The 20543-nt window shown below is 42.6% G+C and overlaps 1 protein-coding gene across 2 annotated transcripts in view; it reads left to right on the forward strand.

The window, feature by feature from the left end:
• Positions 1-397: 397 nt before the first annotated feature.
• The window catches only part of AK2 (adenylate kinase 2), a 30342-nt gene continuing 10196 nt past the window's right edge, over positions 398-20543 (forward strand). For both annotated transcript variants that reach the window (XM_089678988.1, XM_089678987.1), the window contains exons 1-3: positions 398-555; positions 16694-16819; positions 16899-17009. In XM_089678988.1, coding sequence (XP_089535114.1) covers positions 463-555; positions 16694-16819; positions 16899-17009 — 330 coding nt within the window. In that variant the 5' untranslated portion in view covers positions 398-462. The remainder of the gene's footprint in view (positions 556-16693; positions 16820-16898; positions 17010-20543) is intronic.

Here is a 20543-nt window from a genome sequence, read left to right on the forward strand (position 1 = left end):
AAAACACCTGAGAGTCACCATCGTACCATAAGATAATACAAAGATTGTCAGCCATTCCAAGCCTCAGGTGACAACTACAGATGGTGTATCAGACTATGACTACGCTCCATGGATCATGACATGCCATGTCCCACCCTCTCCGAGTCATATACGCTCACATTTCACAAGGTGACATTTTGACGGACAAGCCACGCCTTATGACAGCCACGTGTTACCCTACACCGGGACACCTTGGCGATCTTCCGCTTCCCGCCTTTATAGTACAACCCACAAACCTCGCGACTGTCCAATGACCTTTTTGTTGACCGAATATGGTTTGTGATTGACACGCTCTTTATCCAATAGGGCTTCTTTTCAAAAGTCACGCAGTCAACCTGTCCAATTATGTTGTGAACTGGGCGGGCCTGTCTTTGAGTGTGTGAAGGTGGCAGGGACGCTTACGGCGGCTGCTTAGTGTGAAATATGGCTCCCAGAGAGGGCACGGAGCGCGGTTCCGTCATGGACGGTATTAGGGCCATCCTTCTGGGGCCGCCCGGAGCCGGTAAGGGGACTCAGGTAAATAACATGACACTATGTACGTTCCCTTGCTAAAGTAGATCGTTTAAGGCTCGCCAGAGTCTACATTCGCTGCCACCTACTATGAAAGTGTGGGCATAGGGCGTGTTTGGTTTGTGATTGGCCAGCCTGTCCCATGGCTTGTTACGTTAGGTCGCTCAGTGTCGTTCAGGCTGTCAGGAAATTGCTGTGTCTACTGGCCATGAACTGTGATCTCTAATCATGGAGTCCTAAACACTGGCTATGTGCCCTGGATTACGGACGGTTCATGCATAGTGATATGTACCTACCTTTGTGTAGGAGTGGATTATGAATTGAGCAACTAAACCCCATTCAATCGATTGTCCATGAAACCATGCAGGCTGGTGGCAGGGAGCACGTTGGCTGTGACCACACAGCAATAACATCCATTTAAGGCCTAGCTTCACATCTACTTCACTGCACCCAGAACTGGATCAATGCCTCCAAATTAACACACCAGCTGAATACTAAAGGCACATTTCACCTTCAGTATTATGTTACTTATATTTAGGGTGTAACATGTTACTGGGCAGCAAGCTCTGATTCCCCTCTGACAGCGGGTAGGGGATCTTCTCCCTGCACCCACAATTTAACCGCTTGCCCGCAGCCCTGTAGTAGAAGTACTGCTACAGGTCTGCACAGAATCACGTGTGTGTGTGTATGTGTGTATGTATATATATATATATATTGTGTGTGTATATGTGTGTATATATATATATATATATATATATATATATATATATATATATATATATATATATAGTGAGATTTGCAGTTCCGGGTAGGGGGTATGTGTGCCATCCTACCCATTCCACCATTGGCGGCTAGAGATGTCAATCACTGGGTCCCTGCCAGCGATTTCCCCGCCGGCACTCAGTGATTGTTGGGGGAAGCTGACGGGAGAGATCTGTCTATAAACACAGATCTCTCTCCTGTCAGCAAGGAAATGCTGCGTTGTATATCTCTGCACAACAGAAATACAAAGCAGCATGGCTCCATTGTAAAACAGGACATGTGAAATGCACACAGTTAACCCTTTGATGTCCCCAGATGTTAACCCCTTCCTGCCCAGTGTTATTAGTACAGTGTCAGTGCTTTTTATTAGCACTCATCACTGTATTGGTGTCGGTGGCAGTTAGTTACCACCCAGTGTCAGAATGCCCACTGCAGTCCCACTATAAGGCTACATTCACACTAGCGTTGTGTGCAGGCGGCAGAGAGACGTTTGGGAAGCGTTTTTACCTCTTCCCAAACGCCTTTGCCAATTCTGCACATTACAGCACATGGTTCTGTTCTAACGGGAGCGTTTGCGTCGCGGCAAAACGGACGCCCTGTGGTTGAGTCAGGAGGCGTTGAAGCCTCCTATTCTAGTCTATGGTGCCGCTCCGCAAACGCCCGGCTGGCGTTTGCGGTGCGGTTGCGTCACGGTTGCAGGGCGTTTGCGGAGCGGTAACACCATTCAAACTGCATTATAGATGTTTGTGGGGCGTTTTTAACGCTCGGCAACCGCCGCTAAACCGCGCATGTGGCGTTTGCGGAGAGTTTGCCAAGTGTTTAAAAACGCTCCGCAAATGCCGGACCAACGCTTGCCAAACGCTATAGGGGCGTTGGGAAAACAGCCAAGTGTGAACGAGCCCTAACTCGCTGATCGCCACCATTGCTAGTATAATAAAAATAAAACTTCCAGTACAGTAATACCTCGGTTTATAAACACCTCGGTTAATGTAATCTTCAATTTTTTACCGAAGAAAATCCATTGATAATGCCTTGGTTTACACATTTTTTTTCGCAATACGAAGTGTATGTCAGTGGTGATTTTTAAATTCAATTGTTGGCTTTTTTTCTTCTTCACTATAGCTCAGAATTCGCTGTCACTTTCCCCGGAGTTAACGGAAACTTTGTTTCTTTTAAGAAGCTAAAAGGAAACATTATTTCTCTTAACTCAAACTAAAATAAAACCTTTCTTTTAGCTGGGTCACATGCGTGATGTCCACGGGTGGCCCCACCTCTTACATATTTAAGAACTGTCACACCACCGGAGCAGGCATTCAGAGCATCACAGCGCATGCACAGGTGAAGTTATCAGCTACTGCCAATGTGGATATCTTCTAAACTGTGCACATTTTAGAAGATATTCATTGTACTTCCAGGTAAGCCTGATTGTAAGCTCTACCTGTAGGTACAAGTTAAGATACAGTGGGCTCCATTCACAAAACTTTCTCAAAGTTTTTTTTGGTATTCACAAAAAAAGCATCTAAAATACCACATGCTGTATTTTTCCGAAATAGGCAGTATTTATTTCCTGAAACCATGCGGTATTTTATTTCATACAATATCCAGTGAGATAGTGGAGAATAATTAGAACCCCTGTCAGTTTTTGTTACTAATAAACTGTTAAAATGGTTTATACCTTAGAAATATGCAAATTCATGAAGTCAGTGCAGTCCCTGCAGCCAATGTATTAATACAAAAGAAAAAAGGTGACTAGAATATCGTCAGTCAAAGGGAAGCTACTCTCAGAGGACACTGTAGGGCAGGGGTAGGCAACTTTTTGAGCACAGTGTGCCGAGAAATTTTTAAAAAGAAAATTGAGAGTGCCGGTTGTATAACAAAAAAAGTTAAAGCGGAGCTCCACCCAAAAGGACTGTTCCCCCGCTCCCCATTAAGGATTGGCACCTTTGGGGAGTGGGTACCCGAATTTGACAGGTACCCGCTCCCACTTCCGGTCCGATCGCCTAGGCCGGGTGTCGGCAACCCGCGGCTCCGGAGCCGCATGCAGCTCTTTTTCACCTTTCCTGCGGCTCCGGAGCACACTGCCCACCAGGTGACAGGCAATAGGGTCGGCAAGCCGCGGCTCTTTTAATGCAGCTCTTCTATGTGCCGGGCGCCCGCTCCCCTCCCTCCTCCAAACATTGGCTGTCAGGATGTAGGCGGGGCAGCGTGACGAACTCCTCTCCTCTCACAGTCCGCCCTGAAGACCAGAACGGCGCGGGAACACAGCTAGAGGAACGCGCGGAGCAAAGGTAAGTGAATTGACACAGGGGGGATGAATTACTATAGGGGGGATGAATTACTATAGGGGGATGAATTAATTACTATATGGGGGATGAATTACTATATGGGGGATGTATTTTCAGTTTTAAAAATGTTTCTCTCAAAATAAATTTCAATCGTGGTTTTGGCGAGATTTGGCTCAGTTGAAAAAAAAGGTTGCCCACCACTGACCTAAGGCTATGATTGTGATTATGACGATACACTGTGGCCCTGGTTAACCCTTTGCTTACTGGGCCCTTAAACCCCCTTCATGGCCAGAGCGCTTTTTGCAATATATGCAGTGTCGGATTTGTTTTAAATGTTGCAATGGTTTTGCGGCTCCCAGTCTTTTTTTCCCTCTCGGAAACGGGTCCAAGTGGCTCTTTATGTCTTAAAGGTTGCAGACCCCTGGCCTAGGCGATCGAAACAGAAGGTGCCCTCCCTCCCTGTAGTCTTTTGGGACACATGACAGGTCCCAGAAGACTACAGGACCATTCACAAATCGCAGCGCTACTCGCGCATGCGCAGTGGGTACCCGGAGGTGAACATGCAAGCTATCACAGCTGGGTGCCCACGGTGAAGATGCCGGCCTCCTGGAATACAGGACGGCCGGTGAAACGAGCTGCAGGGGACACACCAAGGGATAGGTAAGTGGCTGTTTTTTTAAAAGTCAGCAGCTACAGTTTTTGTAGCTGCTGATTTTTTTTTTTTTTTTTTTTTTGATAGGTCGAGTGGAACTCCGCTTTAACTTCAGACTCTCAATGACAAAAACTATTTGAAATTAACATTGCACTTGTTTCAAAAGACCTGTGTTGAGAGGCAAGTGCGGTGAGGTTGAAATGAATATGCCAACCAAGGACTTCTTTAGATTGCCCCTCTTCCTGCATCTCCCCCCCACCCCTCAGGTCAGTCCCACTTCCTGCACCCCCCCCCCCTCTCAGGTCGGTCCCACTTCCTTCACCGTTACACCTCAGATCAGCCCCATTGATGCACCTTCACTAGCTATTGCTTTTAGCAACCACTGACTAAACACATCAGGGTTCCCAAAGTCCCCCCTTACGTCAGAGCCCCCCTCCTTCTTACATCAGGATCCCCAGAGTCCCCTCCCCCTTATTTCAGGGTCCAAAGAGTTCTCCCCCATTACATTAGGGTCCCAAGAGCACCCCATTAAATCTGAGTTCCCAGAGGCTGCCACATTTACATCAGTCACCAGTCAACCCCTTACACTGGGGTCCCACCCCGTTTACATCAGGGTCCCCAAAGTCCCCTCATTAAATCAGGATCCCCAAGGACCCCCCATACTTACATCAGGGTCTCCAAAGTTCCCCCACATTAAATCAGGGTTCCCAGAGTCCCTCCCTTTGCATCAGGGTCCCTAGAGTTTTTCTTCCCTTTAGGTTTCTAAGAGTTTCCCCATTAAATCAGGGTCCCCAAAGACTCCTTACATCAAGGTCCCCAGAGTTCCCCCGCATTAAATCCGGGTCCCCAGCATCCCCCTAAACACTCATCATCAGGGTCCTCTTGCTTCAGGATCCCCAGAGTTTCTCCTTCAGGGTTCCAAAAATCCCCCCCCCGCCGCATTGCATTGGGGTCCTTCTATCCAACCCAGCAGTACCTCAATGCCCCATAACCACATAATACTGAACATGTCCAAACCCACCCATACATGTGTGCTCACACATACATCATCACATACAAACCCATTCAAAACCATGCACATACATAGCCCTACCATTGACAAATCGCATATCCGCACTAGCACACAACACCCACACCACCATATATGCCGACACATTTGCACACAACCACATATAACACACACACTGCCACGCACAACATTCCTGCACATGCATACATATACACATACACACACTGCAACATATTCGCCACACATCAGCCAGCAAACTTACAAAGTCACAACACCCCATTCATGAAACAATACACTGCCAGCCAACCCTGTCCACCTGCATTCATAGTCCCATACCCACAACCAACAGACAAGAGCAAACAAACCAAACCCCACGGACCCAGACAGCAGAGGAGGTAGGGGGGAAAAAAAATAAAAAGCAATGCCAGTAAGTACCTAATACATAAAAAGGACAGCAGACAGAATGCTTACACATACCAGCTATCGGAGAGGACAGTCGCTCCTCCTTCACAGTGTGTCCCAGCTTCCAAGTAGCACAGGACTGCAGCCATTGCTTCCCCCTTATAGTAGTCCCACGGGACCCACTGCCACCGATGTGAACCGGAGTGTGATGTCATGCCCAGCAACTGCGCACTCACTGCCATCCAGTGATGAGCGCAACTGCGCCAGGAATCAATGGGGAGGCGGCGATTGTGTGCAGCGGCAGTGGATTGAGAGATGGCAATACTGTTGATTGCCAACCCAGCTCCCGTGCCATTATAAATGCTGCGGTGTGCGGGGGGTTGCCGACTCCTGCTGTAGGGTTTATTTACTAAAGCTGGTGAGTGCAAATTCAAGCTCACTTATGTATAGAAACCAATCCATTTCTAACCTCCGATTGTTCAGTTATGATTTGGCAATAAAACCTGGAAGCTGATTGGTTTCTATGCAGAATTGAGCCTGTGTTTTCACTCTTAAGCTTTAGTATATAAACCCCATATTGAATGAAAATAGTATAAAAAAATCACACATCTATAAATAGCCTAGGCTATTTATATATGTATGTGATGTTTGATACTACGTTCATTCAATATTTTACATTTAGAAAGGTGTTTTGTATTTACTCCAAGTATAACATAACTAAAGGTAAACCTCCTTTTATTTATATTTTTTTAATTTTGTTTTGGATAGGGTTGGAGAGGTATTAGAACACCCATTAGGTTTTTATTGCTGTCTGTGCCCCTATTAGGGAGGCTCACCCTCTCTTTCTCTGTTTACCATTATCATTGAAAGGTAAATTAAAGGAAAATCACACATTTTGGGTTGTCCCCTTAAAAAAAAAAAAAAAAAGTAATAGAGGGGACATTTTCCAATGGGGACACTAGTAATGGTGACCTGGGGGACCACAACGGATTCCCTTAATTTGCAGTTATTTCCTTTCTCTTGTTTTGGCTATGGGACAGGAGGTGAAGATAAAACTCCCAACTGGGACACAAGATGGCAAAAAAAAAAACCTGGCAGGGGTTCTAATCCTTCATTACTCTATTCAATATGAAAAAGTTTTGCAGCCTTTCTCAACCTTTTCAACACAGAGGAACCCTATAAATAACTCCCCAGTCTCAGGAAACCACAGCTAAAAATTACTATATGTACAACTCATGATACATTGGTGTGATGGTCGGTGGGATAGTTAAAAAGATCAATGATGTCAGTGGGAAGATGTCTCTAAAAATAATTGTGAAAAAGTAAAATCCCCATTACATATGACACAGGTTTTAACAAGGGATTAGACCTTTGTAATATGCATATACATTGTATTATGTTTGGAGTGATTGGCAGTTTTTTTGCAGCAAATGATGTACAGTAATACCTCGGTTTACAAACTCCTCGGTTAACGTAATTTTCAGTTTACGAATGAAAATCCATTGAAAATAATACCTTGGTTTACAAAATTGTTTTTGCAATACGAAGTGTATGTCAGTGCTGGTTTTTAAATGCAATTGACGGCTTTTTTTTTTTTTCTTTTCACTATAGCTCACAGAATTAGCTGTCACTTTCCCCAGAGTTAACGGAAACTTTGTTTCTTTTAAGAAACTAAAAGGAAACATTGTTGTTCCCCTCCCTCCTAGATTGTAAGCTCGAAAGAGCAGGGCCCTCAATCCCCTCATGTTTTGCATTGTATTGGTATTGTTCTGTCACATGTTCTGTCCCCCTTTGTAATGTACAGCGCTGAGCGAACTATTAGCGCTTTATAAATGCTGTATAATAATAATTGTTTCTCGTAACTGGGGGAAATAAACTAAAAGAAAACTTTTTCTCTTAGCTTGGGGGAAAGTGACAGCTGAATTCCTGAGCTATAGTCAAGGGAAAAAAAAGCGGTAATTTCATTAAAAAGACTGGCACCATAATGAATGAAAAAAACGGCGCGGGGTCTCCCATCCATACCAATTCGGGTCTGGTATGGATTTTGAGGGGAGCTCACACGCCAGAATAAAAAAAAAAAAAATTGGCATGGGGGTCCCCCCCAAAATCCATACCAGACCTTTATCCAAGCATGCAGCCCGGCAGGTCAGGAAATGGGGGGGGGGGGGGGGGAAGCAAGGGTCTCTTCTTCACAACCCTGGCTGGTGGTTGTGGGGGTCTTTGGGCAGGGGGCTTATCTGAATCTGGAAGCCCCCTTTAACAAGGGGGTCCCCATATCCCGGGGCCCAACCCATGTGAATGAGTATGGGGTACATGGTCAAGTCCTTTAATAGAAGAAAAAAACAAAAAGAATGTCCTCCACAGTAGATCCTACGTCAATCACGATGCCCGTCGCCACTGCTGGCACAAAAAAGAATTTAAAAAAAAAAGGCTCCGCTTCAGACAATGGCTTCCAGCCTTCTGCCTGCTCTGGTGGTTTGACAGCTCTTCAATATGTAAGGGGCGGGGCCACCCGGGGACATCACAAATGATTTTTTAAACGTGTGCAAAAAAAAAACCGCAAAAACGGCTCTGGCAGCGAAAGGCATAAAGCATAAGCCCTGACACTCCCCTTTCCTGTTGAGCAGCCAATCGGTGCTCATTACACTGCAAAGTCTCTCCCTTCCCTGCTAGTCCCTGGGTGCGGTGCTGGAGACAGGCAGGGAGGGGAGGAGGAGATAAACAGCGCAAATTTAAAAATATTACACGTTCAAGTCGCCTTAAAGCCTCTTTTTGTTTTTAAATGCCCCAGACCTTCCTAAAAGCACCTCTAATTTAAATACGGTTTTGGTTAAAAAATTTTTTTTTTTTTTTTTTTTTTATCTGGTCAAGTAGATTGTCATGAAGGACAAGTAGATTGGGGCCCCGATTTAGTCCTGGACAAGTAGTTTTTTTAAAAATTTCCACTCCCCTGGTCCTTAACCATTTCAATACCGGGCAATTTTACCCCCTTCCTGCCCAGGCCATTTTTCACGTTTCAGCGCTCACACTTTGAATGACAATTGCGCGGTCATACAACATTGTACCCAAACTAAAATTTTATAATTTTCTTCACACAACTAGAGCTTTCTTTTGGTGGTATTTAATCACCACTGGGGTTTTTATTTTTTGCTAAATTAACAAAAAAAGACCAAACATTTTGAAAAAAAACCACGCTTTTCTTTGTTTCTGTTATAAAAGTTTACAAATAAATAATTGTTGTTCATAAATTTAGGCTGAGATGTATTCTACTACATGTCTTTGGTGAAAATAACCCAAATTAGGATGTATTATTTAGTTTGTAGGAAAGTTATAGAGTTCACAAACTATGGTATAGATCTGAAAATTGATCAATCCTGAAGCACTGACAGCCAATCTAATTTCTTGAGGTCCAAGAATGTCAGAACAGTACAGATATCCCCCAAATGACCCCTTTTTGCAAAGTAGACAGTCCGACATACTTCATAAAAGGCATGGCGAGTTTTTTGAAGTTGTATTTTTTGTCATTTTTTTGGAAAATTAAAAAATTAAAAAAAATTATTTTCACTATTTATTTTTTTACATACTGTCACCGCAGTACAGCGTCATCATATAACTGGCATGGCAGTGATCAGGGACACTGACTGGTGACAGTATGAAAAAAATATATATATTTTTTTTTTTAATTATTTTTAATTTTTTATTACTTTTTAATTTTTTTTTAAGATTTTTTTTTTTCATATTTTACTATGACCAAAGTAGTACAATGTTACCATAGAAACATTGCACTACTTTGGGGAAGTGATCAGTATTTTTTTTTTTTAACACAATTTGTTTATAGCAAAGAATTACTTTGCTATAAGCAAGCATTTACCTGAATGAAATCGATTCATTCAGCTTTTTTTTTTTTTTTTTTTTTTTTTTTTTTTTTTGTGCTTAGCTGTGATTTGGCCACAGCTAATCACATGACATGTGCATGTGACCTGCTGTGGCCATTCACAGCTAGGAACTAGTATACAATGGCTGGCATGAATGAAGCCATCCATTGTATACAACTGTCATGTGACCTGCTGTGATTGGTCACAGCAGGTCACATGGTACCGGCAACGGGGGCCGGTACTCAGATCTGTCATTTGCCGTGTCCGAGGTACACGGCCGGTGACAGATCGTGCTGCTGCGCGGCTCTGCAACCGCGCCAACTGCGCATGTGCAGGAGGACGCCAAATGGCGTGCACCCAGAAAGCTAGTACATTCTTGCGGCTGCCAAACAGCTATAGGCCAGGCGGCTAATGGTTAAATCACCATAATACATCAGTCTGACAGTTCTGTGATCCTCAGTTGTTAGGTGCAATATCTCCTTCGCCAAAAAGTGTCCGTGTATCACCCAGTGGTATGGTAGTCCTAATTAACTCACCAGACAGATATGACCTCTTTAGTTTAAAAGGTCAACTGTGCTTGTTGGTAACTGTAGGAATGGAAGGACGCTTGGCCTGTGGTTAAAGTTCCAATCTCCTCAAGTATTTCCACCACAAACCACATCAGAGCCCATAGTGTAGTACGTTTAGTAAAAATCCAAATAAAACAGAAGTATAATGCTCACATTAATATGTGCCTATGCATCGACACTAGATGTAGCGCCGTGTTGTTGTGCATCTGTGGAAGGGAATTGTTCTCTGGATAAAATACTCTGCAGTGGCTGACTTTGTTTAACCGCTTTGTTTAGTCCGACCTCCGTCGGCCATGTTTAAAGAGCTCAAATGGGAATACTAATTCCTAATATTAATTTAAAAAGGTGATGTAACGACAACCATAAATAGGGAAAAAAAACCTACCCCAACGATCACCTTATTGACTAGTCACCCTTGGCCATAATAAAACCCACTGCCACAGGAAAAACAACTAATACATCCTAATTGCTATTAAATTATTAAAAATATAGTAACAATCTTTATTAATAATACATAAATATATTAAATGAATTAATAATACGGGCATCAATAAATTCCTAATTACGTTAACACTCACTAAAAAAGGGGGACCCTACGTATTTAGCAGATACACCTTTCCTGAGAGGCCTGGAGTATCTTAAGTAATACCTGGGAGAGGAACTACAGGTGGAATACTACCAGCCAGGATTGGAGTAGGATCCAGAAGTGATTCTGAAAGTGAAGTGGCCTATTGGGTCGCCTAAAGGAGGTAAGGGGGCAATTTAGCCACTGAGGATAAGTGTGCTGACACTTTCACGGATATCGCCACCATTGTTAAGTTGCATGATTTTTTTGTTGTTTGAAGCACCATTTTTTTGAATATTTATGGACTATTAAAGACTGTGTTTTTTTTGTGTGATTTGTAGTTTGGGCACATTGGTGCCAATCACTTTTTGTGTTATATCCCCTACATATAGGGGGTCTTCATCGTATGAATAGGGGGTGTAATATTATTCATATAATAGAGAGATGTCACATTTGTTTAGTTTTTTGCACTGATTTTAGGTCACTTATGTGACCACAGGTCACACTAGTTTGAGCACTTCATGCACGTTATTTATATATACATTTATTTCATTTAATAATTGTGGTATAGTTGGTTGCATGACTTTGATATTTATTGTTTAGCGCTGCACTATTTCAGATGACCACGCAATTGTCATTCAAAGTGCGACAGTGATGAAATCTGACAATTTGCCTGGGCAGGAAGGGGGGTAAAAGTGCACGGTAGGCAAGTGGTTAAACAGATTCATTTGAATGGGCTACTGTGCCTGCCTGTCTCAATGAAAGAAGGTGCACCCTTTTCAAAATTTGACCGTGGGGAAATTGCATGGTGCTTTGGCACCGTCTTATTATTATTTATCTTTTTTGTTTCCCCCTGTGGTTCCCACACTCAAACTCGCTCAGGGTTGAGATGCATGGGGTTGCCATTAAGAATGAATGGCAGCCCCACTATCTCTACAGAGCAGCGCAATTTGCTTGCAGGTGCTGTAACAGGTGCAATAACCACAACCATTTGCACAGGTGTGAACCAGGCTTTAGTAATTATTCAAGCAATTTGTGTTGAAATGATGACCAGACAAAAATAGTGTTTTGTAAAGAGGTCAGCAATGCAGTGTACATAGTTTGTGCAAAACAGATTTTTTGTTAAGGCCCAACTCCAAGAAATTTTTAAAATTATCCCATGCAGTAGGGATACACCCAGACTGCGAAGGTTGACTTCTTGTTTGTTCTAGGGGAGATTAGAAGCACTAACCTGAGCCTCCACTCCCCCACACTCTGGTGGTGTACTGTCTTTTGGCATCATCACATCCAATGCAGGGTTTGAACTCTGCATTGGTCTTGATGACATCAGAACCTTAGAATGCTGGCGTGTAGGAGAGAAGATGCTTCAGAAGACTGGGTAAGTAAATCATCTTTAACAAGTTCCCAGACCTAGATTAGAAATTAACTCTTTCAGTGCAGGCGCAGCCCCACTGCAGAGAATTCTTTTTAAAGGATAACGGCTTTCATAACCTGTTACATCCGTAGCCAGGGTGTAACATGTTACTAAACGAGCAGCCCCATACCCCCTCGAGCTCCTGTTGTGACAGCGGACTAGGGATCTTCTCCTCGCACCTACTGTCACAATTTACTAAACAAAATAAACGTGGCTGTGGGGGGCTCTGTGAATAGGAAAACTACAACTACTGTCAGCCATTGCGGCTGATGGCTTATTTTATTTATTATTACAGGTACTTGTATAGCGCCGTCAATTTACGCAGCGCTTTACATACGTATTGTACATTCACAAGGTCCCTAACTTACATTCATACATACGCATACTAGGGCCAGTTAACCTACCAGCATGTCTTTGGAGTGTGGGAGGAAACCCACGCAGGCACAGGGAGAACATGCAAACTCCAGGCAGGTGGTGCCGTGGTTGGGATTTGAACCAACAACCTTAGTACTGCCAGGCGGAAGTGCTAACCATTTAGCCACTGTGCTGCCCCGATATAGTTCTCAATGAACTACCAGGGTGCTGAAGAGTGCTCTAGGTAGTTAATTAATGCTTCCTGTCATTTAGTAACTGCCTGCCCATATGAGGTATGGGATGACAGCTACACTGGTAGTTTGCAGGAGCCTGGACTTAAACCGTGATCTGCTGATCATGGGTGCAATGCTTTACAGGCTCCTAATAAAAATAAATGCACATTTTTCATTTTTAATCTGGAAATGCTGTGCATTTTTTTTCAAAGGTGAACTTTTCCTTAACCCTTTCACTGCCAGGTCTGTACATTGTACGGACCTGACAGCAGGGGTTTTACATTCAATCCAGTGGCTGCAGCTGGGTTTGTGTATAAATAAAACTGACAGGCAGACTCAGGTGGAAGCAGTCAGACAGCTGTTATCTGCATTGCAATGCATTCAGTGACACCCAGAGTAGACATTCAGGGAACCTTGCATGTCTCATTAAAGAGGACCTGTCACTTTGTGTCCTCTATGAGATGGGAAAAAGTTACACAATTTTGTTTTTTGCAAAAAAGTTACACTCAAGCACATAACATCACCCCTGCTTTGCCTTTGTCACTCATTCACAGTCCTCTGTGAATGAGAAGACTACAAGTCCCGACAGCCTTAGCGGCTGTCAGCTTGTAGATCTCCATGAACTACCACGATGTTGTGGAGCACATGGTAGTTCATTGAGTCTTCCTGTCAGATTGTATCGGCTTGCTCATACGGGCAAGCAGATGTACTGACAGGTCTGCAGGAGACCTGCATAGTACCAGCTATCTGATTACTGTTGCAATGCTTTACAGGCTCCTGCAACAAAACAATAATATATTTATTACCTGTGAAAAAAAACAAAAAATGTGAACTAAACTTTTAAGCAAACTCGCCCATCCATGCTTTGTTTTGCGGAGAAATTCACTTTGAAAAGAAACCCTAGCATTTCTGGTAATGGTCATCTTGAGTAAGGGCAGATGATTCATGTACCATTTAACATCTCTAGCGGTCTGATTATGTCCTTATTTCTGTGCTCAAAGCAGTATCTTTTTTTGCATGGAAATATGTCTTTTTATTGTAGGCATGTAATTTTTAGGAATAAGTCGCTGAAATCTGTCCGAACAAGAGTCTAGTAAACATCCCGGGTATGTTACAATTTGAAACAAAAAATCATAAATTATAATTTAATAAAAATAAATTTAATTCAATAATATAATCAAACCAAAAACACTGAAATTTGAAATATAGAGCCAAGTTCACACATCACTGAGCAAAGTCACAAAATCGTTTTCAGTGTCTGATGATGAATTTCTCCACGAATCATCACTCAATTCTGCAAGTAGTTCTAATTTACTATCGCTGTTCTCTAGGTGGTCTAAAACCGCTTTTGACCTAAAGGGACGCTTTTTGGACGCCATGGACATTTCTCAGTTTCCAGGCAGAAAGAACAGTAAAAATGCAGGCAGGGCACAGGACAAAGCACTAGGGACAAAATGTATGTGAAATGGTTTGATACAGTAATGTTTTACTATGTGAATTTAGTGAATGTCACTTTTTGTCATATTCAAATTTCCCACCGTTCCGTCCCCCATACGTCCCGACGCTCGCAGGGGACGGAACCCAGATGACAGATGCCGGCATCCGCCAGAGGACATTGCCGGGGACACTGCAGGAGGGACATCGCGGGAGCGCAGGACAAGGTAAGTGAAGAACAGATCCCGGAGCAGCGCCGCATGGTATTCCCGAGTGTAGCTCGGGGTTACCGCTTGTGGTACTGAAACTTTACCCCGAGCTACACTCGGGAATACCGCCAGGGAGGCTACAAAGCAAAAATCCAGGTGGGGGGAAAGAGCGAGTCACTGTCTAAGTGTAGTAGTGATAGGAAAATCAATAAAATCAAGGTCCCGCTTCATGCACACAGCTGGATCTTGTGAAGGGATGCCAAGTCCTCTTCCTGCTGCTGAACTTCAGTGCTGTGATGGTTAATAGCAAAGTCTTCTGTGAAACTGCAGTGAACAAGCTCCTGACAAAGACCCGCCCCTTCTCCACTATTGGGAAAAGTTGTTTCATTGTGTACACTACAGTCTGAATAGGGGAAGAGTTTGATTAGTCCTCTTCCTCCTTGGCAGATTGTGTTACATTCAGTGTACATTATGAAATAACTTTTCCCGAGGAAGGAGGGTGTGAGTCCCTGTCAGGAGCTTGTTCACTGCAGCTTCACAGAAGACTCAAAACTATTACCGCTTGCAGTGCTGTAAGTTCATCTCAGGGGAGAGGACCTGTGCAGATTTCCTCAGGATCCAGTCTGCTGCACAATGTGGTACCTGCTGAGCAGGGCCCTCGAATCCCTGATGTTTTGCATTGTATTGGTATTGTTCTGTCACATGTTCTGTCCCCCTCTGTAATGTACAGCGCTGAGCGAACTATTGGCGCTATATAAATATGTATAATAATATACAGGTAAGTTAGCTCACTAAAGCTATAAGGAAGATTGAGCGATAAGTTTGTCCAGTAATTGTTTATAGCAGACCTTGTGTGTAATCCACGTGAATTATGTAATTACTCAGCCGCTTGTCCTCCAGAGGATTTACCCCTAATTCCTCCCCCTCCCCCTTTTTGACCAGGCCATCTTTTTGCGATATGGCGCTATTACTTTAACTGACATAAATTGTCAGTTAAATTAAATTTGTCCTTTTCCCCACAAATTTTTTTTTTATTGTTTTGCGTTATGAACAAAAACTACCAACCATTTTGAAAATAAAAACAGTATTTATTACTTTTTGCTATAAAACATATCCAGTGAAATAAAATGTAAAAATAACATTTCTTCATAAATTTAGGCCAAAATGTATTCTGTTACATGTCTTTGCTAAGAAAAAAAATCCCAATACATGTAAATTGGTTTACATGAAAGTTATAGCGTCTAGAAATGGTGGTATATATACTGGAAATTTTATTTTTATTATACTAGTAATGGCGGTGATCAGAGAGTTTAGGGAAAAAAAAAACCCAATATGTGTAAATGAATTGGTTTAGGTGAAAGATATAGCGTCAGGACTGATGGGCATTCTGGCACTGGGGGGGAACTAACTGCTACTGAAATCCCCAGTGACACTAATACAGTGATCAGTGCTAATAAAAAGCACTGACACTGTACTAATGAAACTGGGCAGGAAAGGGTTAACATCTGGGGCGATCAAAAGGTTAACAGTGTGCTGTGTTGTGTTTAACTATGTAGACAAGCTGCATTGTATTGCTCTGCTGTGCAGAGCAATACAAAGCAGCCTGTTCGTCCTGAAAGTGGAGAGGTCTTTGTTTTACATACAGACCTCTGCCCTGTCAGCTCCGCTGACGGTCAGAGTCCCGGCCGAGAATCGCTGGGACCCAGTGATTGACATGCCGAGGAACCAATAGTTCCCCTACCTGGTAATGCAGAATCATGTGTATATACATGCTCTTGCACATTCCTGCTGCCTTGTAGCAGTACTTCTGCTATAGGGCGGTCGGAAAGCAGTTAAAGACCTGTGGAAATAGAACATGAGCCAGTCTCTCTTTAATGCTAGGTTCACACTTTGTGATTTTGTGTTTTCATGCACTACCATTGCCACCAATGGGCCTTGCAACACATGCAAACCCATCACACAGATGTAACTTGGTACCATGTAAAATAATGGCTATCCTGTGTTCATGCATTGACTTTCTTTAAAATGCATAGATTTGAATGGGCCCTAAAGTTGCAGTTCTGCACTCTGGAAAGTGGGACTCGTTCAGATCAAAATTATTATTCCATAGAATTTCTTGGAGAATGTAAGGATCCTTGAAATTCACTGATGTTTCTCATGGTGGGGATGGGGTTAGGGATGTCCATTGGGCTTACAGATGGCATAGTACACTCTGGCTATTGTGTTTTGCTAGTAAGTAAATAAGTACTTTGCCAGCAAATTGTCTAGTTAGGATTTCACACCTCATTGATAGAAAAAATGTATTCAGTCATGTTTATATTGTAAGGTGTGAAACATTGTTTTAGATGCACCTTCATTTAAGATCTTTCTATTTATTTCAGGCCCCGAAACTAGCAGAAAAATATTGCGTTTGTCACCTTGCCACAGGAGATATGTTAAGAGCTATGGTTGCATCAGGATCAGAGCTGGGAAAACGTCTGAAAGCTACAATGGATGCAGGAAAACTGGTTGGTGTTTGTCTTCTCCTAAAATTCACATTTCTGTAACATTGTTTGCTAACGTGTAATTGCTTTGTTCTGTCTTTAGGTCAGTGATGAAATGGTTGTAGAACTGATTGAAAAGAACCTGGATACCCCTCCATGTAAGAAGGGATTCCTGTTAGATGGATTTCCTCGTACTGTCAAGCAAGCAGAAATGGTAACTCCTGCTGAATGAAACAAGCAGAACTCCTAGATTACTGATAATGGTGACTTAATGCATAACTTTGATGCATAATTGTTTCTTAAAGAAAACTTTTCCTGAAAAAAAGCATGAAGGCTGATATTGACCGCTCATTCTGCAAACATTTTGCTTTGAATATGAGAATTTGCACAATGGTCCCACAACAACTCCAAGCACATTTTGTATGTAACACCAAAGTAATAAAATATGAAACAAACTAAAACAAAAATCCAAAATGACCTATATATAAACATACATTTGTAATAATGATAATATAGTGAGTTTTTTCATCCAGCTTTTTTTTTTTTTTTGATCGCCTGTTTTGGCCTTCTAAAAACCGCTAGTGTGCATGGAGCCTTACAGAGCCTGCCTTCTGAACTACAGAGGTGCTGAGCAGGAGTTTTAGGAAGCACATTCCGTACAGGAATCACTGTTTGCAGGCAGCAAGCTTTCATGAGATACACTGCTCAAAAAATTAAAGGAACACTTTTTAACCAGAGTATAGTATCAAGTTGATTAAACTCCTGGGATATTGATCGGGTCAATTAAGTAGCAGAGGGGGTTGTTAATCTGTTTCAGCTGCGTTGGTGTTAATGAAATTAACAGGTGCACAAGATGCACAACAATGAAGCGACCCCTAAAACAAGAAAGGTTTTACAGGTGGATGCCACTGACATTTTTTTTTTTCCGTACTCATCTTTTCTGACTTTTTCACTAGTTTTGCATTTGGCTAGGGTCAGTGTCACTACTTTTAACAATGAAAACCAGCGCAAACCCACATGATCAATTACATTACTCAGTTTAAAAAAACATTAATGTGCTAATAAAGTAAATTATATATAAAATATATTGATATATAAAAATTTAAAATTATAAGTCCAGTGACAAAAAAGCAAAGTGACAAAAAATCAAAAAAAACCCCAGAAAATATATATATATATATATATATATAATTACAGTCCCGTGACAAAATTAAATCAAATTAAATTATAATATATTTTCCATTTGATTCTTCCGTGTTACTGATCCCTTCACCATCCACCAGTGCAGAAATCAACATTAACCGCACTCACCAGATAATGGTGAGTCACACGCCTTTCAGGATTGTTAAGGGCTCCTGGACCCTGGTCTTGATAACGCCCTGTGGGTGGGGCGAAACGCGTTGACGCACTTCCGGTTGCCTGGTCCGTCGTCTGACGTCATTTCCGGTGAGTGGAGCGCACGCCGAGCGGTGCGTTCCAAGGGGCCATCTTAGCCTAAGTAGAAGAGTCTGTAGCTGAGGTCTGCCATCCTGCTGCACACTAAACTGTGGGGTCCTTGTATAATCGGTATACATGAAAAGTGGATCATTCTTGAAGAGAATCGCTGTTGTTTTGAATAAAAAGTGGGCTATACCCCGCAAAAGAATGTGAGTGGTCTGGAGAGATTAATTTGAGGAGAAGTTACTGCGGTATCACGCTATGGTCTTTTCTTCTTCCTGATTTTCCTTTGGGGGATTCGGTGAGAGGAGTAAGCAGAAGAGGTACCTAGACATAAGAGGAAACAGCACTTGGAGGTCTCAGACAAAGTAAAGGGGGTCCAGGAGCCCTTAACAATCCTGAAAGGCGTGTGACTCACCATTATCTGGTGAGTGCGGTTAATGTTGATTTCTGCACTGGTGGATGGTGAAGGGATCAGTAACACGGAAGAATCAAATGGAAAATATATTATAATTTAATTTGATTTAATTTTGTCACGGGACTGTAATTATATATATATATATATATATATATATATATATATATATATTCTGGGTTTTTTTTTTGATTTTTTTGATTTTTTGTCACTTTGCTTTTTTGTCACTGGACTTATAATTTTAAATTTTTATATATCAATATATTTTATATATAATTTACTTTATTAGCACATTAATGTTTTTTTAAACTGAGTAATGTAATTGATCATGTGGGTTTGCGCTGGTTTTCATTGTTAAAAGTTTTTGGTCCTTTGTACCTGTGCACAGCAGCATCTCACGGGGATTTGTATGGTAAATAGGAAGTCCTGAGCGCTGAGGTTTTGTTTTTTTACATTTTTCAGTGTCACTACTGGTAGCATGAGGCGATACCTGGACCCTACAGAGGTTGCACAGGCAGTCCAACTCCTCCAGGATGGCACATCAATACATGCCATTGCCAGAAGAGCATGGAGGAGATTACAGGAGACATGCTTTTATGCTTGGGAGAGCTGGACAGGGCCGTAGAAGGCCCTTAACCCATCAGCAGGAACGGTATCTGCTCTTTTGTTCAAGGAGAAACAGGATAAGCACTGCCAGAGCCCTACCAAATGACCTCCAGCAGGCCACTGTTGTGAATGTCTCTGACCAAACAATCAGAAACAGACTTCATGAGGGTGGCCTGAATGCCCGACATCCTCTAGTGGGCCCTGTTCTCACTACCCAGCACCATAGAGCTTGATTGGCATTTGCCATTGAACACCAGAATTGGCAGGTCCACCACTGGCAACCTGTGCACGTGTGACAGACATGAAAGGGTCTGGAGAAGCCGTGGAAAATGTTATGCTGCCTGTAACATCGTTCAGCATGACTGTTTTGGTGGTGGGTCAGTGATGGTCTTGGGATGCATATCCATGGAGGGATGCACAGACTTCTACACGCTAGACAATGGAAACCTGCCATTAGGTATCAAGATGAAATCTTTGGACCCATTGTCAGACCCTATGCTGGTGCAGTGGGTCCTGGGTTCCTCCTGGTGTACGACAATGCCCGACCTCATGGGGCGAGAGTATTCAGTCAGTTTCTATAGGATGAAGGAATTGATACCACTGAATGGCCCCCACGCTCGCCTGACCTAAATCCAATAGACCACCTCTGGGATGTCCTGTTTCAGTCCATCCGACGCCGCCAATTTGCACCTCAGACTGTCCAGGAGCTCAGTGATGCCCTGGTTCAGATCTGGGAGGAAATACCCCAGGACACCATCCATCGTCCCATTAGGAGCATGCCCCAACATTGTCAGGCATGCATACAGGCAAGTGGGAGCCATACAACTACTGAGTACCATTTTGATATGCAATGAAATTTCAGCAAAATGAACTGGCCTGCTGCATCATTTTTTTTTTGCTTTGATTTCTGGGGTGTCTTTGAATTTAGTCCTCTGTAGGTTGATAATTTTAATTTCAATCAAACGATGGGGCATCCTTGAGTTCCTAACACATTACCCAGTCCATATCAGTATAGATATCCAGCATGAGATTTTTCCCCATTGAGATCTGATGTGTTTTCAAAGTGTTCCTTAACTTTTTTGGAGCAGTGTAGTCTACAGTGGTATATCATAGCTGGTCTTTTCTCTTTGTGATATACCTTTTACTATTCTCACTTGTTTCTATCAGGCTTTTTAAATAAGTTAAAAGCACTATTATATAATTTGCTCCCATATAGTACCATTTGCTAGTTCCACAGTATTGGGAGTGAGGGGTATCTCCTATCTTCACCCCTTATTGCCTGATCAGCCA

The sequence above is a fragment of the Staurois parvus genome, unplaced genomic scaffold, assembly GCF_062004578.1.
Source record: "Staurois parvus isolate SC_StPar_1 unplaced genomic scaffold, SC_StPar_1.0 ptg000214l, whole genome shotgun sequence".
Taxonomy (NCBI): Eukaryota; Metazoa; Chordata; class Amphibia; order Anura; family Ranidae; genus Staurois; species Staurois parvus.